General features: G+C 44.3%; 1 protein-coding gene across 6 annotated transcripts in view; it reads left to right on the plus strand.

Annotated features, from left to right (window-relative positions):
- CCDC91 (coiled-coil domain containing 91) overlaps window positions 1-25,201 on the plus strand; it is a 279,810-nt gene that overhangs the window by 73,136 nt on the left and 181,473 nt on the right. For all 6 annotated transcript variants that reach the window (XM_055000772.1, XM_055000775.1, XM_055000774.1 and 3 more), the window contains one exon: window positions 16,695-16,772. In XM_055000772.1, the coding sequence (XP_054856747.1) occupies window positions 16,695-16,772 (78 nt within the window). The remainder of the gene's footprint in view (window positions 1-16,694; window positions 16,773-25,201) is intronic.

Consider the following 25,201-nt stretch of genomic DNA (forward strand, 5'->3'; position numbering starts at 1 on the left):
GTCAGATGCCTGATACAGATACTGGCCAAATACAGAAGAGCAGGAGAGAGAAGAGTCTCACGTGGACTATCTTTTTGCCCAGCCAGACCCACACAAACCATACAACTTTGTGGAGACCTGGAGGCCTATTTCAGACGCCTAAGACTGAAAGAATTCTTCAACTACTCTGCTGAACAAAATGAGGAACGAAGCACTGAACAGACACCATCACAGCAGCCATCACCCTCCCAACCCAGCAATACACAATCATCATTACAAACTCCAGAAAAAAGAATTCCACATGGACACCCCCTGAGGGCCGGAACTCTTCATTGGACTTTTACATTGAATGCTTCCGTCGTCGCACCCAGGCTGAAATAATTGACAAACAACAACACCTAAAGCAGAACCTCAGCCATGCAGAAAGAGATGCCATAAACAGCCTCCAAAACAATTCTGGCATCGTAATCAAGGAAGCTGACAAAGGCGGAGCAGTGGTCATCATGGACAAAGAGAATTATATACAGGAAGCAGAAAGACAACTCTCCAACACAACATTCTATAAAATACTACCTGCTGATCCTACGAAGCAATATAAAAGAGAACTCAATAAAATATTGAAGACTCTTCCCGTGGACATACAAGAATGCATCCATACGGACACACCCCAGGAACCACGGCCAGGAAAATTCTACCTACTACCCAAAATCCATAAACCGGGTAACACAGGACGCCCCATCGTCTCAGGAAGAGACACTATCACGGTAGGAGTCTCAGGATACATGGACTCTATCCTCAGGCCCTATGCCACCAGCACACCCAGCTATTTACGGGACACCACTGACTTCCTCAGGAAAATACAGTCCATTGACAACCTACCTGATGACACCATTCTAGCAACCATGGATGTGGAGGCTTTATACGCCAATATCCCACATGCGGATGGACTACAAGCCATACGGAATATTATCCTGGACAAAACCACAGCACACCTCGCCACTGAACTTTGTCACTTCGTACTCACTCACAATTACTTCGAATTTGATGACAACTTATATCTACAGATTAATGGCACAGCGATGGGCACATGCATGGCACCACAATATGCTAACATATTCATGGCAGACTTGGAACAACGCTTCCTCAGCTCCCATCCACTGGAACCACTACTATACTTAAGATTCCTGGATGACATCTTCATCATTTGGACCCATGGGAAGGAAGCTCTTGAGAGATTTCATCAAGACTTCAATAACTTTCACCCTACTATCAACCTAAGCCTGGACCACTCTACACAACAGGTACACTTCCTGGACACCACTGTACAACTACATAATGGACGAATAAATACCACCTTATACCGGAAACCAACAGACCGATACTCATATCTACATGCCTCCAGCTACCACCCTAAACATACCACTCGGTCTATTGTCTACAGCCAAGCCTTACGTTACAACCGTATCTGCTCCAGTGCTCTCGACCGAGACTCACACTTAAGAGATTTACAACAAGCATTTTTGGGACTACAGTACCCACCAAATGAAGTGAAGAAACAAATCAACAGGGCCAGACTAGTACCCAGAAACAGCCTACTCCAGGACAAACCTAAAGGAACTAACAACAGAACACCACTGGTTGTCACCTATAGCTCCCAGCTCAAACCCATCCAACGTATCATCAGTGAGCTACAACCCATCCTGGAAAATGATACCTCTCTCTCAGAAGCCCTGGGTGGAAGACCTTTCCTTGCCTACAGACAGCCCTCCAATCTTAAACGACTTCTCACTTACAATCATGAATCGGCCAGCAGAATCACCAGCACAGGTACCAGGCCCTGCAACAGACCCAGATGCCAGCTCTGCCCCTATACCTACCCAGGGAATACAATTACAGGACCCAATGGCATCAACTACACTGTCTCTGGCTCTTACAGCTGCTCATCCTCCAATCTGATATATGCCCTCATGTGCCAACAATGTCCTTCTGCTCTGTACATTGGACAAACCAGCCAACCTCTACGCAAAAGAATAAATGGACACAAATCTGACATTAGAAATGGAAACGTCCAGAAACCATTGGGAGAACACTTCAATCTACCAGGACATTCCATCAAAGACTTAAAGGTCACTGTAGTTCAACAAAAACCTTTCAAAAACAAAATCCAACGGGAGGCTGCTGAACTGGAATTCATATGCAAATTTGACTCTGTCAAGCTGGGACTGAATAGGGACTATGAATGGTTATCACATTACCACAGGTAACAGATTTCCTTTACAGAGGTGGGGTCTGGGGGAGCTCAGTGGCACCTGGTGTGGGCTTTCGGGAACCACAGATCTCTTTGTCAGATGCATCTGGCAGGGAGAGCTGTGGTTGTCGAAGGCCCATACTACATTGGAATTGGATGGTCTAGCTGTTTGGCTGCTACAAACTAACAGGGCAAACTCCTTTGAAGCCAACTGATACACACACCAAAAGGAGATGTTTACATATACTAGCAAAGGAATGTTTTGATTGCTCCCTCCCCCTCCCCCCCTAATTGCCGCCTCTCTTCTCTCTCCTGCTCTTCTGTATTTGGCCAGTATCTGTATCAGGCATCTGACGAAGAGAACTTGATTCTCGAAAGCTTATGCTACAATAAAATTGGTTAGTCTTAAAGGTGCTACTGGACTCTTTTTGATAAGCATTATAAGCATCCTCATGCTTATGAGCATCCTCATAATGCTTATGAGCATCCTCATAAGCATTCTTAACAATCATGGTGGCAAAACTTGTACTTAATAATGTTCCTGTATTTCAATATTAAAGTGCATAAGTGTGTGCAATAATTCATTATAATTAAGTGCATAAGTGCATCTGCAACCATTATATCTAAAACCACCAAGGCTGGCATACCCGTTGCCATTCTCCCGCTGGGAGCCTCCCTGGGGGAGCAGCTCAGTGGTTAAAAACATCGTTTGCCGCATATGAGCATCTTCGCGGTTCTGAAGGTTCTGTGCCTGTGGAAAAACAATGTAATTGTAAATGCTGTTACTAATTGTTTGGTGGATTAGATTCTCAAATTGTACATTGACTGCCAATGGAATTTATATGAATGTGCGTACTATATGGTCTCTTTGGACTGTTGTTCTTTCTTGGTACTGTTTATTAACTGTGTCAGCTTTTGCTTTACAATTACTTCCCCTCCCCCCGCTTCTCCCCTTTAGATGTGATTGGGGGTAGACCCAGTTTAAGGAGCTACATTCGCTGCCATCTTCCTTTTTTTGGCTGTAGATATTGTCCCAGCCTTAGTTGGAAACTATGAATGTTTGAAGTCTACCTTTCAAAAGACAATGTTGTTTTGTTTCGTGTACATGAATATGAACAAGATGGTTAGGGAAGGTTGGAAGTGTATCTTGGAGGTAGGTGCTTTCTGTGGCTAAGAGTACTAGAAATGTATGTTTTCTTTAAAAAACCAATATGACTTATATCCTGTTAAATACCATCTTCTAACAAAATATTTAGGTTGGTTTTAGGTGCAGACATAGAGGAGACGGAATACTAATAATAAAAATTGGTGTTAAAAAGCTACCTGCTATACCTGCCTTTAAATCTATAGATTACATTCCAGGAACGTTTGTATGCCACAGAAGATTCTTGGGTTATGGAGCACTGTGAGACAAGCCCAGAACAAAACGACAACAAAATTACCTAGTCATTTACTTGTTCTTTTGCTAATTGATTAAACATATTTGAGCATATGGCAGCGTTGGCTTGCCTGTTGCTCTTGAAAGTGTTGCCAGGGGATTTGAAATTGCTTTTTCAAAAACATATATTTTAAAAAAGCCCTTTTCATGTTAGGTTCTGTAACCACTTTTTCTGAACCTTCCAGAACCACAGAGTCTGTTCTGATGGAGTTTACTGCTCTAAAATGTCATGATCTGAACCACCATTCTGTAGCTTACACAGCAAAATACCTATTTTCAGTTGCTGCCCCAGTACTGTTGAATGCCTTCCTTCTGGAGGCTCATCTGTATTCCGCTCTCCCTGTAAAACATGCTCAGAGTGGCTCACATCAAAGATTTAAAACAGAGCAGCATACTAATTAAAAACAGTTTCAGTTAATAAAACATCACGGCATCCTCTTGCACAATCCTTTAGTATCCAAATTTCATTAATGCCTGCTTTTATTTGCAGAGGAGTGAACCAGGAGCAAAAAAAATATGATTTTTGTAGTTGAATACGATAAATATCCAGGAGCCCTGTGGCGCAGAGTGGTAAGCTGCAGCACTGCAGCCCAAGCTCTGCTCACGACCTGAGTTCGATCCTGGCGGAAGCCGGGTTTGATTGGCCAGCTCAAGGTTGACTCAGCCTTCCATCCTTCTGAGGTCGGTAAAATGAGTACCCAGTTTCCTCGGGGTAAAGTATAGATGACTGGGGAAGGCAATGGCAAACCACCCCATAACTGAAGTCTGCCAAGAAAATGTCATGATGCGACATCCCCCCATGGGTCAGTAATGACTTGGTGCTTGCACAGGGGACTACGTTTACTTTAAGATAAATATCATGCAATAGTCCATGCATTTATCATTGGGCAAGGTATGACTATTGATACTCCAAACTATATAACTGTTTACTTACCATGCCATGGAGAAATTCTGCCTAGTAATTAGGTTCTAGAAAGTTTGAGATATTTAAGTCTTCAAATAATGGATTTTGTGTCCTCACGTGTGTAGAGAAAGCTAAACAAATTCTTAATTTCACAATTACTTCTCTAAGCAAATTTAAGTTCTGTGGTATGTGTACTACATGATAAGAGATTTTGGATTATGCTTGTGTTTAAAATAAGAACAATAAATGCAAACAGATTTTTTACTTGTTAAAGCAACCAATCAGTATGCATTCTTGTTTCATGGAAAAGGGGAACTTATTTAAATCACAATTACTTTTCATGGTGATTTAAATCAATTCTCCATGGCCAGAACGTTAAGTGCATAACAGAGAGAAATGTAGAGTTGCTAAGACAATTCATGATGCTTTTGGTTTGCCAAAAATATACATCTCTTTTACATTCATAGATGTTTAGGATGAATAAGAAACCTATAAAAACTAAATGCCATTTTTTTTTTAAAATGCAGACATTATCAGTAGACAATCAAAAATTATGAGTCCTTCAATTTTTGGTCTGGCTTTTAATAGCCTGTAGTTATTTGAGGTTGTGGAAGAAGATTCCTCCATTCTCTGCAGTTCCCAGAGAACTCAAGTCCTTTCGTTTTTTCTTCTAGATGACTCTGGTCTGGCCTGATTCAGATATAGACATGCACTTAAGAAGATCTAAGCATCGAGTTAGTTTTCCTCTATTGAATTATTTAACTTCTGGCAATAAATAGTCTACAAATAATGTTTTAGGTTCATTACCAGGTATTGTACACAAATAATACAATTTCAGAATCTCTGCTTCTATTTTAAGCTTTTATTATTAAAACATGATCATTCAGCATTCTTATTATCTCAATCAAGAACAAATCATGCCATCCTACTATATAAAAGGCTAACCATGTTCCAGACAACTCACTTCCTACCCTGGTGTGCCTCCAGATGGCACTGCCATCGAGTGAAGCCCAGAAGAGGCAGTCCATCCCTCCAGAAATCGTGCCGCAGCAGGAAGCCAAGGCTGGAATCAGGCATGGAGCAGGTGGCAATGCCTGCCCCCTCCCTGCCACCCAGCTGGAATCAGGAGCAGAGCAGGTGGCAATGCCTGCCCCCCCGCCTTCACCCAGCTGGGATCAAGAGTGGAGCAGGTGGCAGTGCCAGCCCCCCTTCACCCAGCTGGGATCAGGAGTGGAGCAGGTGGCAATGCCCACCCGCTGCCTTCACCCAGCTGAGCTCAGGTGCGGAGCAGGGGGAAATGCAGGGGGAAATCACCCAGCAGGGATCAGGACTGGGGCAGGTCACAGTGCCTACCCCCATCAGCCACCTAGGATCAGGTGCAGAGCAGGGGACAATGCCCACTGTCCACCATCACCCAGCTGTGATCAGGAGCAGAGCAGGTGGCAATGCCCTCCTGCCCTTCCTTCACCCAGCAGGGATCAGGAGCAGAGCAGATGGTAATGCCCATCTCCTCCTTCACCCAGATGGGATCAGGCACGGAGCAGGTGGCAGAGCCCATCCCCCACCTTCACCCAGCTGGGATCAGGAGCAGAGCAGGTGGTAATGCCCTCCCCCTGCCATCACCCAGCTGGGATCAGCCGTGGAGCAGGAGGCAATGCCCACCCCCCTTCATCAAGCTAGGATCAGATGTGGAGCAGGCAGCAATGCCCACCCCCCTTCATCCAGACCGAATCAGGCGCAGAGCAGGAGGCAATGCCCTCCCCCTTCACCTGGCCAGGATCAGATGTGGAGCAGGTAGTAATCCCCCCTTGCCACCTTCACCCAGCTGGGATCAGGCATGGAGCAGATGGCAATGCTCACCCCCCTTCACCCAGCCGGGATCAGGCATGGAGCATGAGGCAACACCCTCTCCCCCTTTACCAGGTCGAGATCAGGTGTGGAGCAGGAGGCAATGCCAACTCTCCCTTCACCCGGTCAGGATCTGGCACGGTGCAGGTATTAATGCCCCCCTCAGCCTACTGGGATGAGGTGTGAAGCAGGTGGCAATGTCCTCCCCCTGCCTTCACCCATCTGGGATCAGTCACGGAGGAGGAGGCAATGCCTGCCTGCCCACCCTTCCCTTTCTGGAGCCCGTTGTATTTTTCCCCACAACAGGCTTTATTACCAGTCCATTATAACTACATAGATCATTAAAGGGGAACAATTTCATGAATCCAAGAAAGCATCTTGCCCAGAGATAAGCCGGTCACTGACAAGGAGTTCCTTCTAGAAAGAAGTTACCAATCAGTTCGCTTCATATTTACAGGGTTTCAGAATCATCTCCTAACAATAACTAACTGTCTTGCTAACTAATTATTTTACAATTAATTTGAAACATCTTTTAAAGTATATAAAAATTGTTAGTTTGTTTTTGCTATGTGTTATCTTAACAAAGGCTATGTAAAATTAGCAACTACAAGTTTCCCATACATATGAATATCTTTTGGTCCTCCACCAATACACTCATCCTTGAATGACAGCCTCAACTTCTGTGAAGCTGAACATTCCTGTCATTCTCAGGCACTCTCTGCACATAGTGTCTGTTGGTGTCGGTGAGAGGGCTCTTCTGACATACGCAAGGCCATGCAGCTGCACCCCCCCTCTGTCCCTCTCCGTGTTGTTCTAGTTCTCTCGACTCCTTTTATGGCATGTCCAGCTATGGAGCCAGGCTAGTTCTGTTTCTGTGTGCAAAGACATTTCTATGATCTTGGTCAAATCCAGCAACAGTTCCCCTATATTTCTGGCTATATCCATTACATGGTCATTTTATATTTTATTTTTTCAACTTTTAATCCATTCACCCTGCAAGCAGGCTCTGAGCTTTTATAAAGTTCTGCTCTACATTATAAAGTTCTGCTTTTATAAAGCGCTGCTCAACCCCCCTGAAAAGTGCATAAGGAAAACATCTCCAACACAGAAGTCTATGGCTGCTAAAAGTAAACTAGTATTCAGTATGTAGCTTACTGTGCTTAACTGTGTCAGTTTCCTAAAGCACAATATTGGTATTGTTCTTGAGGTCTTTGATCAACAGTCAGTTAAATTTCATTTTTTTAATCTGTTAATTGCACAGACTAGCTGATGGTTGCTTTCAAGTCTGATGGCAATATGGAACATTTGCATTCTGACGAGAGCAGAAGGCAGCCAACTCAGAGATGAGAGATGAAATGGAAACATTGAAAATACGTAGCAAGTGTACAGGTCAGCCCCAAGCCAGAGTTGCACCCTTCTAAGGCTGTTGAAGTCAATGGGTTCAGAATGGTGTAACTCCATTTAGGATTGCACTGAGTCTCTTGGACAAAAGAGTAAGGTTTTCTAACAGTTCTTATACATGCAAACCGTTATATATTTATTTACTGTTGAAACTCAAAGATTGCAGGATTAGAATAAACAATAGGATTAAAAAACAGTGTTAAATTCACTGTAAACATTGTAGTCTCTGGATTACAAAAATTCCAAACCAATTCGGTACAAACAAGATAATACATACAACAAACAGTGAAATAAACTTCAACCTTGACAAGGGGCAAATTGACAAGGGGAAGCAGCGGCCTCAGACTTACCTGACGGCTGGTTTGCTGTCCGCGTGGGCGGCGGGGGGCCAGGGGAAGGCCGGGCGGCCGCCATCTTCTCCCGTGGCTGCTTCGCCTGCCCAGCCAATCAGTTTGAACCGCCCCCAGCCAATCAGCGCAGCTGGGGGGCGGGGGCTGGACGCGGGTCGGACCTGGGGAGGCCAGGTCTCCCTCCGGTCCTCCTGCAGCCTATTTAAGGAAGCAGCCGAGGGGGGCCCGGCATTCGCGCCTTTGCTGCCGATCTGGTCGGACGTCCACATCTAACCCTCATTTATGGGGACCCCCATAAGGGGTTCAGGGGGTGAGGTCAGGTGGCAGGCTCAGCTCGGGGGCCTGCCAGAAAGCCTCACTCCCAGGTGGCGGGGGGTCAATAAGGGGTGTACACCCGATTGACCCCGCCAACTGCCATCCCTTGGTTTTCCCCTCCGCAGGGCGGCCTGCGGGGGCTGGAGGGCATCGCCTGGCGGGCGGGCCAGGCGATGAGGGATCCGATCCCTATGCGGCCAATGCTCCTACCCTTGTACATGTTAATAAAGTTGTGGCCTTGTTAACCCCATTTTGCTGGTACGTGTCTTCCTTGCCGCCGCTCTCCCCCGCCCCCCGCTGCCCACTCAGCGCTGGGCAGCAACTCTTCGTTGTTGATTTTATTGGACCTTCCAGCAATTTTTGATACAGTGTCAACTGTACCCTTTTAATAGAGCATTTGGAAGGCCTAGGAATAAAAGGTTTGGCACTAAGAAGTTTCACTCCGGTCTGACAGAACCCAAACGGTTGCTGTCAATGATAGTGATCGTATCAGTGGAACATGATGTGTGGTGCCTCACAGGGATTGAGCCTTTCACTAACATAGATATGTGTGTCCTTTGGTTGAAATCACCTGGAGCCTTGGGGCTGGCTGTCTCCAATATATAGATGGCATTCAACTATACATCTCTCTATCCAAGCACCAGAAGCAGCGGTCTCAGTGCCAAAGCAAAATAGAAAAGAGTCCAGTAGCACCTTTAAGACTAACCAACTTTACTGTAGCATAAGCTTTTGAGAATCACAGCTCTCTTCGTCAGATGCATCATCAGCGCTAAAGCAGTGTCAGCAAGCAGCAATCAGATGGCAAAGAAAGAACAAGCTGCAACTGAATCCAGCAAAAATGGACGTGATGCTTTTGCATGAAGGTGCCACTAATGCAAGTTTCTGGCAAGACTGTCTGCTTTTCTGACTTTGTGAAAAGCCTGGGAGTGACATTTGAAAAGCAGATCAGGGAAGTGGCTAGGACTATTTTCTATTATCTATAAAGTGTGCCACCTGGGCCCTATCTTGTCATACTGATCCATACCTTTTAAACTTGTAAAGAGTTCAGTAGCACCTTTAAGACTAACCAACTTTATTGTAGCATAAGCTTTCGAGAACCACAGCTCTTTTTGTCAGATGCATGGTTAGTCTTAAAGGTACTACTGGACTCTTTACTACCTTGGCAGAATGTGGTCTTCTGTTTAAGTTTCGCAATTCATGGGATACCCAGATTCATTTTCTTCTTTCCTAGACAGAGCATATGTGCACCATTCTTATGCTTTCTGTGCTCTGTTCTTCCCAGGGCACTCTCATAATGCTGTGACTCTGAGATTTAGTGCCATCTCAGGTGGCTCCTGGTCTTCTGCAGAATGACTTTGTCACACTACTGCTTCCACAAGGAGTACTAGACATATCTTTCCTTGTCTTTTGTTTTACTGCAAATGCTCCATGTCATTGCAGTACTTTGCAATAATGCTTCCTCAACTAACTGGCGCCAACTCCTAGATACTCTAATTGGAAGCATGGGCTATTTGGCCTTGTGACACACTGTGATGGCCCATGGCCTGCACTTTTGTTTGCTCCTTTGCTGCCAGGGATCCCTGTCATTGGAGAATGCCCTTGCTAATTCACTACAATGTAATCTGGTTTTTATGTTTTATCTCCTGACTGTTTTTTGCTGGGCAGATTGTTCTGCTAGCAGCACAAGGTTCATTGACGGTGCATACTGTCTGTCCTTTCCTTGGCCCCATCACGCCTGCTTCACTGTTTTCATTATTCTGGTGTGGATCTGCCTATCTTTCCCTCCCGCTGATGGCTTTGGCAGTTTTGGTCAGCTCCTTTTCCTGCACTATAGCAGTAGTCTTAGGGTCCCCCCCCCCCTCGAGTGGCAATTTCTGCTCCTTGACTACCATTTTTAGTGTACAGCACTTCCACCTGTGGAATGAGGACACTGTGGGTTTCTAACCCTCTTTCATATATTTTCATGATATTAATATGTCCAATACCCTGGCCAGGATTCCCTACCAGGAGTTGGTTGTCAGCTCTCACGTCTCACAACAATATCGGTTGTATTCGCCATTCAGGCTCCAAGAGAGACCTTGGCAGTATCCTCACGCAACCCTTCCTTTGTGGATTGGACAAGGCTATCACACTCGCCTTTGAGTGCATGACAGTTCAATGCCCTTTACCTAGCATGGCTCTCCCTACCAGAGTGCTGTTTTTTTTTTTTTCTTGCTGTATTCCTGCTTGTACTTTGGCAGGGATACTTCTAGAGAGCTCCCAGCTTCTTTAGAAGCACCTCTGGGCGAGTGTCAATGAGACGCTCAGCATCTGTTGGGAAGGTGGTCCTCCATAGTCTCTTACTTCGAGAGCTTCACACACCCCTCCTTCAGTGAGTGAGCTTGCTGCTCTCCCAACGTGGGACTACACAGAAGCTACAAAGATGAAAACAGGGTTGTATTTACCCAGTACCCTGTTTTCTTTCACATCTTCATTGATTCCCTGTTTGTTTCTGGGCACAATTCAAGGTGCTAGTTGTAACTTTTAAAGCCCATTATGGACTGGGACCTGCATTTCTAATGGACTGCCTTTCCCCATGTGATCCTGTGCATCAACCGAGGTCACCAGGCACCTCACTTCTGATGGTCCCCTCTCTGCGGGAAGTCCATTCAGCTACAGCCCTGTGCCGTCATTTTCAGCGCCTGCGCCCACACTTTGAAAGAGCTTGCTGAGCGTAGTACAGAAGGTGCCTGCTCTGTCTTCCTTCTGCAAAAAACGGAAAGCGGAATAGTTTTTCCTCATACCTTGAGCAGAAATGTTGCAGGAAGGTCTCTGGTAGTGACAGTGCTGCAGTGTTAACTTGATGTGTTTTAATTCTTGTGTTTAATTATGTTTTTAATCATGTGCGTTTTTATTTTACAAGCTGCCTTGAGCATTGTGCATAGGTGATATTAAATAATATAGTTTTCTAATTATATTTTGGGAATGTTTTGGAAGCTTGTTGGTGCCCATCAGTTAGAACTTCAGGAGCCACTGGGGTGTAGTGGTTAGATTGTCTGACTAGGGTCTGGGAGAACCAAGATGGAATCTCTGCTCTGCCATGGAAGTTTATAGGGTGACCTTGGGCCAGTCCCACGCTCTTGGCCTAACCTACCTCACAGGGTTGTTATGGGGATAAAATGGAGGAGAAGAGAATTATGTAAGCCACTGTGGATCCCAGTTGGGGAGTGTATAAATAAAGTAAGTCAGTAAACGTGGGGTCAAGCTTCCTGGCATGGCAGGTTGCCCACCATTCTTCTGCACCTTTCCTGCAGAGACACAAGAATGCATTGGGTATATTCTAGGTCACATGCTCAGTTGAAAGAGAACAGTGAGACCCAAGAGGCCGGGCATTTTCCCTATACAAATTGGACATGTGCCCTGGAATATGTTCCAGAATCTTCTGAGCTACTCTGGAAGAGGTTCATGAAATCAGGAAGCCTGAAAACAGCTTGGTTCAAGTCAGTAATAATCTTTCAGCCCTTTAAAGCTAAGTAATAGATTATCTGCATTTCTGTTTTTAATATTTAAAATACTTAATAAACAACAGCTCTTAACAATATATGTTGTAATCATTTGGATAGTGTTTCATATTTTCAACACATTTTCATTTTGTCACTGGTTCTTAAATTATATTAACAGGTAACTCATCACAGGGATATTGGAATAAGAAGGCTATGATAAATGCATGACAGATTGATGAATTTTCTATTACACAATAGAAACCTGAACCTATATCTTTTTTAACATTTTGATTTGTTTTCTATCTTAAATGTTTAAAATACATGCTTTTTTAAAAAAAAAATGCATCGTGTACTATCCATTCATGCCAGGTAAGCAGTACAGAGCTTGTTTGATTCCTCTTCCCCTCCAGAAATCTAACTTTCAAGATATGTCATGCCTCAAGTATATTCTTAGGTGTTTTGAGGTTGTAAGGAAAATAGCACAGCATTAATGAGTAATGTTAGTACTTGTTATTCAACATATACATATAGTACTATTGTAGTTGTGATTTAGAGCTTCACATATTAAAAGGTTTTCCATTTTTTTAGGTTGATAGACCTCTGCAAGTGTATGATATATTTATTTTCCATAGCATGTAATGAGGGGAGCTCTGTTTGCATGTAGGAATGGGTTGTGGCTAAAGTATCCAGAATCTGACTGCATCAGTAAATACAAAAATATAAAGCTAAAGCTTTTGATCTGAAGTGCGCATCACCATTTACAAGAAAATGCCATTTTTACTTTTTAAATTCATAAAGAGAAATGGAAAGATTAGTTTTGTAGTCATTCCAGTTTGAATATACGTTTCATCTATTGTGGAAATTGTCAGTCTTTGGAAAACAGGATACGTTGAAGTTCTTCCACCCCCTTGCAGCAAGAAATCCAAGCTCTCTTGAGTCAAAGGTTCTTTAATGAGATATCCTAGCTTCAGCATATATATGTCCATAGGTTACACAGAGGCAAGTAAAAGCATCTGGCTGTACACAGGTCTCTTGCTGGGAATGACATACTGAGTGCTTGTTACAATATATCTATCCCTCTACACAGGCCCCCCCACCCTCGGTGCCCATCCAGCTGGGTATAGTCAGTGGGAGAGCAGGAAGGAGCTGTCGCAAGGACACTGCGGCGAGCCATCCCAGATAAGAGCTCAGCCGTCCTGGGAACTAGACAGCCACTGTGGAAAACAGACATGAGAACATACTGCAATATACTCAGAGTAGGCAATATGGAGGGACTGTGGGCAACAGACCTGACAGAAAGACATTCCTTTTGACCATATAATTTCACTCTCTATAACTTCAAAGTTATGCAGCAGAGTCTTTGTCAGTTTTCTGGGTTATCAAACATTTAGGGTTCAATAAGCACATCTAAGTTTAAGGGACCATTTTAGGAACAATACTGTACTTTGTATGAACTGGCTTTTTATTGGTAGATCTTATTGTATGATACAATACACAGCAGATAAAATACTGAGTGAAAAAAATGGTAAACATGTCTAGATTTTATTTTGGAAATCAAATAGTTTTAAACAGTGCCAGTATCTTGTCACTACAAGGTCCAAACAAAAGAAAGTCATATGGCTTTAAATTCAAAAATGTTTCTTCATAAAGTTCTAGGAGTGAAATATGTTCTAGGTGTATAACTTGTTAGAAGAATCAGAAAGACTGGGAACCATCATGTTAGCTGCTAACCTTGTTTGAATCTATTCCACACAATCTGTGGTTCGAATGTCTCTCAGACAATCATAAGAAGAGACAGATGCAGAGTCCTGTGAATGAAGCAAGTCTACTACATTTATTAAATGTGTAGGAGCAGAGGTTACACAGAGAGTAAAGGGTTCCCTTGTGTCCAACGCTCATCAAAGCTACAATAGCTGTGCAAAGCATTAATTACAATATTTGTTGTTCTATTGGCTCAAATATTACTGTGGTCCCCATTGGTTCAAGTGGGCTACCACCTCTAATGATACAATAGTCTAGGGGTATTCTTTTTGGAAGAAATGACTTTGGTCAACAGCATAATTACAATATTTCCTGATTGCCATTGCTTATCTTATCAGTGCTTGTTTTATCTCCAGAAGGAACATCTCTCTTCCTTTCCCACACATCTCTTTCACAGGCTTTTCATTATATCCATCTCTCCATGTAACATTTTACCAAGGGCGCCCCAATGTCGTGCCTTGTATGCTACAGGCAGAGATTGTTTCTCTGGGTTCTGTGGGAGGGGAGCGCTCTCCCTTCCTGATTTAGCACCCATTCCCCTTGCTCTGGGGCTTCTTCTCAGCCTTGAAAGGTACTGCTAATCTGGTTAACTCACAGCTAGCTTCCTTCTTTCAGTAACACATTTTCTTTCCCATTCTTCTATTGCTACATTTGGCATGGACAGTTTTACTAAGAAGTTTCTGTATCAACCTATAGGCAGCGTCTAGCTAATAGTGAGTACAGGTGCAGGTGTAACTACCTTATAGAAAGCTTCACAGTGGCTGATCTCAATTTTCACAGTGACTAATTCTGCTTTGATCATTCTCTTGCAAGTTGCATTACAAATACTACATTAGCTCCTGAGAATAATAATGCATAGCAATAGTAAAGGCACATGAAATATTCATCTTCATTAAATCTACTTCCCACAGATCCAAAATTAAGATAAAGGAGGGATCGCCAACCTTGGTGAGTTTGCAGGGACTTTTGGAACTTTGAAACAGTAGTGGATGCCGCCACAAAATGGCTGCTTCCAAGTGGATGCTCTGCAGAAGCAAAGGCGATGCCTCCGGAGTTATCCCAAAGAACCTGCTGTGCTGAGGAAATGGAAGAAAGCCAGGACTGGGCCTTGGTTGTGGTGCAGAGATGCTATTTGATTTCATTTTCCAAAGGAGAGAATTTCTTCTGTGCTTAGCCATCGGGGTATTTTCCATGCACAGAAACATGAGAAGCAGTCTAGGGAGTCTGTGGCCAAGCTGAAGGTGCACAGCTTTGCTGTGCTGGCCTGGGATGAGCTCAGTGTTTTGCGAGGTAGGCCATGCCCTGAATCACCCAGTTTTGTCCTGTTCTCTTTCAAGATCTTTTCAATACTATCCACCCACATTCAAGAAGCAAGTAGTCAGCAGGGAACATATAGGCATGAACTATATCATTTGGAGATTGCCAAGCAAGTTGATGAATGATTTGCTGCTCTTTAACGTAAGGCCAAAATCTCACCCAACTTAATAGTTGGGCTGGCCTTGCTCTTGGACCTGATTGAAGACCTGCATATTATTACTGGTGCTATATTATTAAATAGTATTATTTCCATATATATATATTCTGTATGCTTTTTGTATTAGATTGAACAATAAAGAATAACAGTATTCTTCATGTAATGCATAAGAAGTTTTTTAAAAAATTAACACAGTATGGATTACTTAGACCGTACTGAATTGCAGATATCTAAACTGTACTTAGATCTCCTTAACTTGTGGGCAAGCAATTTTTTTCCTCTAGCTTTGAATAAGCATTCTGTGTCCGGGGTCTGCGTCCCAGCCCCCAGACTTGCCAGGAGAGAGTAGTGGGAGGCAACTGGGAGGCAGTGGCCCTACCACCCTAGCCAGCAACCAGGTCGAGAACCTGCCCACTCCAGGGGGAAAGAGCAAAAGGCCAAAGCCTCAGAGGGCTGGAGGGAGCAGGGAGAGACCAGCCAGTCCCACCCTCCAGGGGGAAGAGAGGGGACTAAGCAGGCCAGAGGAAAAGGGCCAAGGCAGGGGGAATGGGGACTCAGCAGCAGCCCAAACAGAGCCCTTGCCAGCTAAGGAGGAGAAGCAGCCACTACAGCCCAGAGCCACACCCTGGCTAGAGGACAGCAGCCTGGCTCAGGAGTTGCTGGGAGCCAAACCCCTCCAGGTGGAGCTGCCACAGGCATTCTGGGAGAGGAGATGGATAGCCCCGCCCAGCATCAATGAGCAGGCAGCCCAGAAGCTGGCTGGGGCAGCTCCTCGTGAGCAAGGCCAAGGAGACTTCAGCTGGGGATGGCTCACACTCAACCCCACCCTGCCAGCAAGGCAAAGAAGCCTAGAAGGGATTAGTGGTAGGAGGGAAACACCTGAGGGAAGGCACAGCTGGGCCAAGACAGGAGGGGGCACAAGCCTGGAAGGAGGGCGGGGTGGAGAAAGGAAACACTATAAAAGCTGGCTGGGAAGAGCTCCAGTGTGGTGTGGTGCAAGGGGGGGGAGGGGGAGGAGGAGGAGGAGGAGGAGGAGGAGGAGGAGGAGGAGGAGGAGGAGGAGGAGGAGGAGGAGGAGGAGGAGGAGGAGGAGGAGGAGGAGGAGGAGGAGGAGGAGGAGGAGGAGGAGGAGGAGGAGGAGGAGGAGGAGGAGGAGGAGGAGGAGGTGGTGGTGGTGGTGGTGGTGGTGGTGGTGGTGGTGGTAAGCAGACCAGGTTGAGCAGATCAGCGAGTGGATTGAGAGGGAATCAGGGTGATGTATACCGCCCCTCCTTCCACAGAGCAGGGTCCTGCAGCATCCCTGGTGCCCCTCTGATGTTAGGGCTGGCCCAGCCGGCTCCCTGCCCAGTGGCGGCAGCGACAAGCCCTGACTTCTGTGTCACATTTAATTGATAATTTCTTCCAGTAGACTGCTATTCTAACAGCGAGTTTCAAGATTTCTACCTCAGCAAATTTGATTTTGCCCTTACTGTATGGTTATATATTTATTTACAGGAGAAGCATAAACTTGAACTGGAAGACATGAGAAGAACTGGACATGAGGCCTTGGCTATCATTGTGGAGGAATTCAAGGTAAAGGTCTTCACAACTATGCTAGTCTGCTGATGTGTTTGGTTTGAGTTAAACCATAAACCTGTTCTAACTGTTGGGTGACTTCTAGTGGATTTTGTGTAGGAGACACATTAGAGACTTGAGAGGGGAGGCTGTTTTACTTCTTTGCTGTATTAGTGCTATTGGCTTTCCGTGATTTTTCCGTCCTTTATGAAGACTGTAACAGCTAAAGTTATAAAGGGGTTTTCATGGTATTTAATTATTACTTCATTGAAATGTTACTTTATTTAATTTTACATTAAATGATGAACACAGTTGCTAAAGGAGAATTTTCCTTGTTTTGAGCCATCGCAGATTCATAGTAGGAAACAATTTGTATCATTGTCTCAGTAATTCAGGTAAATCATCTGACATAATCAGTACTTGAAAAGGTTAACAGTATTGTGCTTTCAGCCATCCCTAAAGATTTCATGCAAGCACAAGCACTAGGCACTTTAAAAGGTACAAAAGTATATTGTCCGTTGGTATCAGGCACGTGAATGTTGTTCTTTGCTTGTCAGTGATTTAGCTAGAATTAATTGGATATTATAGCTATGTGGCTGGCTACCTTTTAATCCAGATGAATTCTCAAGGTGGCTTGCATAAAATGGGAGGAGGGGAGGAGAATAACGAAAGCTGCTTTGGCTCCTTATCATGGAGAAAGGCAAGATACAAATTAAGTAAATAAATACTTTGGCTGAAGATAGGGATAGATAAAAGGTAGCTTGTTTTGTGGGAGAGAAGGAAGAGGAAGTGAATACAGGGGAAAGTAAGGTGCCCTCCTCCTCAAGTGCTTGCGGGTTCTTCAGTATGCAGCTGGGCCTAGCAGACAGTTCTGCACAATTGGACCTGGCTTGGCCTGGTGGCTGGCATACTGCAAAGATTTCCTGGGGAGAGGCTGCCAGGGAGAGGGAAAGGATGGTAAGCTGAAACCAGGAGCAGGGCAGGGAGGCAGGATAAATGCAGGTTGGCTGGTGGGTAGTAAGGAGAGAAGGATGCAGGAAAAGAGGGATAGTCTATAGGGGCTTTCAGAGAAGAGAAGGAAGAAATAGTTTGGGAGGGAAAAATGAGATGCCCCCCCACCCCCACCAGTACTTGCAGGTCCCCCTCTTGTACAACCATATTGGCCCTGTTTCTATCCTCTTTTATCCCAGTTGAATGATGAGGCGGGATCTGCTCCTTACTCTCTTCCACCACGGGATACGTTTTCCCTGTCTAGAGCAGTGAGTGAGTGATGGAGGAATGTGCAGCCTCAGTCTAGGAGCTGAATTATGAGAATGAATAGAAATGTTCAGGCTGAGACTGTCAGGCTATGGATGACAGGATGCAGAAAATAGATCTCTGGACCATTGCAGCAAGACACAAGTTCTTGGTCAAAATGGCTTTTATTCAGAAATCAGATCATTTCCATATACAGGTCCATAGGACTACTGAGAAGCAATGTAGACCTCTAAGCAGCAAGAGTAGAAGTTGATAGGAATGACATCATGTGAGAGAAACTTCTCTTTTAACATTCTAGTTTACTCTTTTCTCCCCCCACCCAACTGTAAACAATACTTTGGTGCTCTCTTGGTGTGAGAACGTTTCACGTATTTGTGATATCACGTTGAGTTACTAGGAAGCAAGACACAGCACTGTCTGGGAATGAGCACAAGGTCATAAACACTGGAAGCTATTACAGTCTAACAGATAAACACCTGTGAAAGCCTGAGAAAATAATAGTTATGACACTAGCAAAATGGTATTGAGCTATAGCAAGATATACTGTGTTCAGCAGAAGAGAGTCAAAATTGGCATGGATGGGGCTCAGACATGACATTGACCCTCCTGAACCCTTTTAATTTGTAAATCCGTTTTTACTAGGTAAAATCACAGCCTTCCCAATACAAGTGGACACTACTCAAAAATCAGGGTAGTAGTATTTCTCTGATTCCCACATCCTGCCATTTTGGAGAAAATGTTGGAAAGAAATGAACCATCCTACATCATTTGTGGTCTCCTGTGGTCAGCTGCCTTCTCAATGCCTAGGAGTTGTCAGACCTTCTTTTTCTTAATAGAAAGAATGGGTGTATTTACAGTAGCCTCTTACCAATGAGCATAGCCAAACTGGTCATTTCCCCAGTTCACCAATATAATGAATATACCTAGTAAAAAGAATACACTTGTGTTCCATTAAGCTGCAAAATCTGCTTATAGGTAGTCAGAAATTTAAAGACAGAGCTGTTTGAAATATCTTGTAAACTTTGCTTTCAAATTCCTGTAGTAACCAGAAAGGAAAGAAAGGTAATAGATCCTGATAAGGGTGTACACCCCCCCCCCCAAATTTGGTAATTCTGATATTTCTTTTTACAGAAACAAAAAATTCGGAATTCCTTGAATTCCAAATTGATTCTCTAATTTGGTTTAGCTGTTTCCAAAAAAATTGGCCATTGTTTTCTATGGGAAAATTGTTCGGGGGGCTATCTGGTGGGTTGAGGGGGGTCATTTTTCAACCAAACTTCAAGATAATCTACTGCTGACTGTCCTCTAAACACTGCCAAGTTTCCAGAATATTGGGCTCTAGTGGCCAATTTTATGGGCTATGGAGGGGGCCTGGGGGGCATTTTTCAAGAAAACTCTACAAAATTTGCAGGCACCTACTCCTGACTGTCCTCTAAACACCCCCCCTCCCCACACACACACACGTTTTAGGAAGATTGGACCCCAGATTGGACTCCAGGGGACAATTCTATGAGCTTCTGAAGAAGGTGCCAAAGCTGACTCCTATTTCAGAAATGCACTGTTGCAAGGCTGCCATGGCCAGGGCACACTCACAAACGTAAGCTGAACTCATCCCAGAGAAAGCCCAACAGAACCAAATTGAAGGAAGGAAATGGAATCCCTCCAGAGCCAAAGTGAAGCAAGGGAACCAACATCACACCAAAGAATCACATCCATTCCACCCAAACCAAAGTGAAGTAAGGCCCACTGTTGCAACTTAGCCCAACAGAAGCAAACTGAAGCAAGGGAATGCCTTGTGCTTGTGGCTGGGTACTGCTTGGTTCTGTTCTGTGGTATTTCCCCACTGGCTGAACCCAGTGCCTGACTGCTGTGAATGACACAGGTTCAGTTTTGGTAATTATGAGGTAAACTTTTTTTAAAAACTGTTTTTCAAGAGTTAATACTTTGGCTCATATCAGTTATTCTGAGCAACTGTTTAACAATAACTGACAATAAATAAGTATATTAAAATAACTGACAATAAATAAGTATAGAAGCAAATATGATAAAAACAGCAAAGCAAAAAATACTAAGTAGAAGCAAATGAAATCCTGGAAGAATATAATCTTCATTTGATGTCTAAATTTTACCAGCTAACTTACCAGCATGGTTAAGATGTGGCTGTGCTGCAGCACAGGTCCTTCTAGCCGCCTCCAGTTTAATTTCAGGAACACGTAGATAAGGGCCCCTGATCAAATGTGAATAGATAGGCTTATCTAGGAGAAAGTAGTCTTTTAGGTACTGTGAACCCAGAGCCATAAGACCTTTATAGATCACAGCCAGTGGATTGACATGTTCCTAGAAACAGAGTGGAAGCCTGCGCTGTTCTTTTAACACAGGCACAAAGTGTTGTTCATGTTTGGCTGCTGTATTTTGAATCAGCTAAGCAGTATTTAAGGGCAGCCCTGCATTAAAAGTATCACAGTAATCTAAACGAGACAAAGGCAGAGCATAGATGACTGCTGAGGTCACTTCAGAGCAAGAAGGGTCAGAATTGATATACCAGGCAGATTTGGAAGGACCTTCAGATTCATACTCCATCTGGCCTAAAATCTGGCTAATGCCAGATGAAGTTGTGTTGGCGAGTGCCTCTTTCATCAACCAGACCTTCAGCAGCAGCTCCTCCATTTCGAGTTTTAGTTTATTAGCCTTGTTCATCTTGTTACTGATTCCAACTATCTGTTCGTATCTGAATCTAAAGGAAAAGAGAAATAGAGCTGTATCATTAACCTGCTAATGATACTGTACCCTGAATCCTAGACAACTTCTCTCATTGATTTTATGTAGAGGTTAAACTACACAGAGAGAAAAAAAAAAGAACCCTATTGAATTCACGTTAAATGCTATGTAACAGTACTAAAATCCCCACCTACCCTCTGAAAATTGCCCTGTAGGTAGGAACAGAATCACCAGAGCATGGTAGATGGACTGTGAGGATATAATGGTCAATGGCATCTAAGATTACTGAATGGTCCAAGAGAAGGAACGGTCATCAACCAGAGTGACCAAGACAGTTTCAATGCCATTGCCGAGTTCCAAAAATTGCCACGTTTGACAAATTGGTCCAGACGACTCATGTTTTACCAAACATCTCAGCCAAATGCACTGAAAACTTGTGCTTTGGGATTTTTAGAGAGGAAATCTCCAAAAGTAATGTTTCAAGGTTGTCAAGTGCAGACCAAGTTTTGCAGTTCTAGAAACGTGGAACGCGCTCCCCAAGAGCTATGAAATGTAAAACACAATAATGTGAAACTGTTCTGCTCAGCTGAGCCAAACTCTGTAGGAGTTCTCAGTGGGCGTGGATTCCTTGATTATATGAGAATCTTCTGCTTTGGGTCAGTTATGCTGTGTGGATCCTAGCTACTGCTAAGAATTTTTCATTGCCATATTTATGTTAACAAATAAACAGCATATGTCGACTTGGGGAAAAAATCTCCACATTTGCCATTGGAAAAGCTAATTGAAAGTTGACCGAGTGCTGCCAGCCAAGTTCCTTCTCATGTTTATTTAGTTTGCTTTAATTTTTGTCTTTTATGCTGTTGTGTTTTTAAACTTTCATCCTTGCTAATTAACAGTAAAGAAAACTAAATATAGTTCTTGGAAAGATTTTGATTGGATAATACCACCCTTCAAGAGTATTTACTGCAAGCAAAAGAATGATTTGGCTTGTTCGGCAAGGTTTTTGTTCAGTAAATAAACCTTGTCAGACTATTTGCACTTTTTGCACATGTGTATGTGTAGTACATACAGTATTATATACTGAAGACTCCTAGATAATGAAAAGGGGGTAAGAAATGTTACTGGGCAATACTTGGTTTTGTAAAATGCCATTAAGTTGCAGCCAGCTTATGGGTGACCCAATAGGGTTTTCAATGCAGGAGATGAACAGAGGAGATTCGTCATTACCTGCCTATGTGTAGAGACCCTGGACATCCTTGGTGGTCTCCTATCCAAGTACTAACCAGGCTAAGCCTCCTTAGCTGCTGAGATCTGATCAGATTGACTAGCCTGGGCCAAATATGCACTGAGCCAGAAGCAGACCATAAAATGTTGAAAAGATAAAATCCCATAGTTAAATGTTATAATTCAAAGGTTATTTTCATAGCTTTTGATCAGCTTACTGACAAAACTGTTCTGTCAGTTATACTTGTAATCAGGGTTTTTTTCTGGGAAAAGAGGTGGTTGAACTCAGTGGTGGAACTCAGGACTGCACAATGATGTCACTTTGGGTCAGCTGGAACAAGGGGGGAGTTTTTTAAAGTTTAAATTGCCCTTGGCCAAAATGGTCACATGGCTGGTGGCCCCACCCCCTGATCTCCAGACAGAGAGGAGTTTAGATTGTCCTCCTGCACCAAGTGGCGCGGAGGGCAGTATAAACTCCCCTCTGTCTGGAGATCAGGGGGTGGGGCCACTGGCCATGTGGCCATTTTCAAGAGGTACCGGAACTCCATTCCACCGCGTTCCCGCTGAAAAAAAGCCCTGCATGTAGTCCACCATTAAGTCTCATTGAGAAATGTGGCCTATAAATGAAAAATAAATAAATAAAATAAGAAAGCCAAGTGAGTCTCATGAAGGAGGGCATTCCAAAAGCAAGGTGCCTCCACTGAAAAAGCTGTTTCTCTGGTCCCCCACTGCCTCACCTCTGAAGGTGAAGTGACTAGGACCTATTTGATGCTGGAAAGTATGGCTCAGTATGACCTAGATGTTGCTCATCTTCCTACCTACTTTCCTTCCTTTGCACACTGGTGTTAGTTGCCTGTGTACAAGGCAACTAACTATATGTCTGCAAGGCAGATGCTAGTGTAAAGGTGCCAGTTCCAGCAACAAGTGTGATACGTAATTTTATCCATTACTGATGAAGTGGGGAGCAGCCCCTGGGTGTCATGTTTGCACATATATCGTTTGAAGTTGAACTTTGAAGTTGGGTTTCTGATGATTCTGCTCATATGGCAGAATCAAAATACCACTCTGTGGCTTAGTCTTAGACTTTTTCATGTATGTTGTAGTGTCAGCCCACCCTTGAAAAGTGGTTATTGCATGGGATATGAAACTTCAGTTCATCTTCGGTCTTCTTTGCAGTTCCACATTGGGACTGCTCAGGCCAGCGGTAAGAAAGATTTTTCAAACTCTCAATAATTAAGAGGGTGCTCCGACCCACAACACGCATGTGCGTGGGTCTTCCTGCTGAAATGCAGTGTTACTAGGCAGAGCGCCCCTGATTCCCTCAGTTTCTTTTTCGCCGCTGATGGAGAAGGTTCTTCATAGTCACTCTTCTTTCGCTTGTTACCAAACCTTATTCAACCATGAATGTCTCAAAGGGCACTATTTAAAAAGTGCAAGAAATGCAACACAAACAATGCCTCATACAGATAAGCATGAGCTCTGCCTCCTCTGCTGGGGAATCACACAATGTCTCTGCCTCCTGGCACTGCCAACGATTCACCCTGAAAGCCTATACCAATGTGCTTCACACCTTAAGGCAGCAATGTGGGGGATGGTTCTGTCAGGTTCCATCAAGCCAGCAGCAAAGTCATCTGCTGAGCAGGAGCCTGACCTCCATTCTGAGGGCTCGGCTCCAAAATCATGCACATCGGATCCAACTCCACCAGTTCTGACAACAGCGTCAGACCTCATGCAGGCACCATCCAAGCACCTTAAACGGAAAGTAACATTCAGTAAACACAAGTCACCAAACAGAGAGGTCTGTGCGTCCTTGGAACCGCTGGCCAAGAAGAACAAGATGAAGTCCAAACACCTGAAAAGACCATCATCAACTCTGTCTCGACCACACCATCTTTCACCTTCGCCTACTCCATCCTTAGTTATAGAGGAGGAGATGCAGCCAATACCAACCACTCGACCCCCTCCTCCAACACCAGCCATCCAAGAGATGGAAGAAGAGGAGCTTAGCCAACTTGAGGACTTCAGACCCTCGTTGACCCTGGATCCAACAAGTCCGGATCCGACACTCAGTTCTAACCTCGGTTCTGACCACTATCCAGTCAATTCAGAATCCTTTTATCCATCCTACATCATCGCAAAGCCTGCAGCAGCAACCACTGGCTTGGAACCAAGCCATGACCCAGCCGGTTTTACTTCCCCTGACTGACACCTTGGCAACAACCCACAATGCCTGTACAGGTGCCCAATTGGCAGGAATTCTTCTCTTGGCTTCAAAATGCTTCCTCGCTCATTTCGGCACAGAATCCTCCACCATCAGTTTCCTCGGTTCCCTTGGATCCGGTGCATCATAGGTACCGGAACCGATCTCCTTCTCCATCGGGATTGGTAGAGGCTGATGACCAGGGTTCTCAGTCTGACAGGGCTTCGGTTATTGCATCAAATCCATCCCCAGATGAACTGATTGCAAGGGCAACTCCGGGAGAGGATTTTAAGCTATTCTCAGGGCAGATGCTGATGATGGCACATGCCCTGGACCTGGATGTATCAGCCTCTACTCCCAAACCAAAGAGCAAGGTCCTACAGGCATTATATATTGACTCTCCTGCCTCGATAGCATTCCCTGTGGTGGAGGATCTCTTAGACATTGCCCATGGCATAAGGGAGAAACCAGCTTCCATACCCGACCACCTCCCGCAGAATTGAAAATCTCTACAAGATGAAACAACAAGATGGCGACTTTTTGTTCAGCTTCCCTCAGCCTTCTTCTCCCATTGCAGAAGTCCAATCGAAGACACATTTTGGATCCCACTCTTCACCAGTACGTTGGACACCTTGGGAAGAAAGCTTTATTCATCAGCCTCTCTCAATTTCTTTATAGCCAATTATCAGGCTATTATGGAATCATAATCTTTTCCTCTGGGACCTTTTAATTCATTACATTCAGGATTTGCCTGAGGAGAAGAAGGCTGTTGTCAAAGTCCTCCAGGAAGAAGCTGTACGCTTAGCCAAACAGCAGATGACATGAGGAAAGCTTGCTGCGGACTGCTTGGCTCGATCAGTGGCCTCATCCATAGTGCTCCGACGTCACTCATAGCTATGCTGTACAGCCCTACCTAAGAGAAACCATGTTAGATCAGGCCAATGGCCCGTCCAGTCCAACACTCTGTGTCACATAGTGGCCAAAAACCCAGGTGTCATCAGGAGGTCTGCCAGTGGAGAAGGGGCACCAGAAGCCCTCCCACTGATTG

Source organism: Eublepharis macularius, chromosome 16 (genome assembly GCF_028583425.1).
Source record: "Eublepharis macularius isolate TG4126 chromosome 16, MPM_Emac_v1.0, whole genome shotgun sequence".
NCBI classification, from domain to species: domain Eukaryota; kingdom Metazoa; phylum Chordata; class Lepidosauria; order Squamata; family Eublepharidae; genus Eublepharis; species Eublepharis macularius.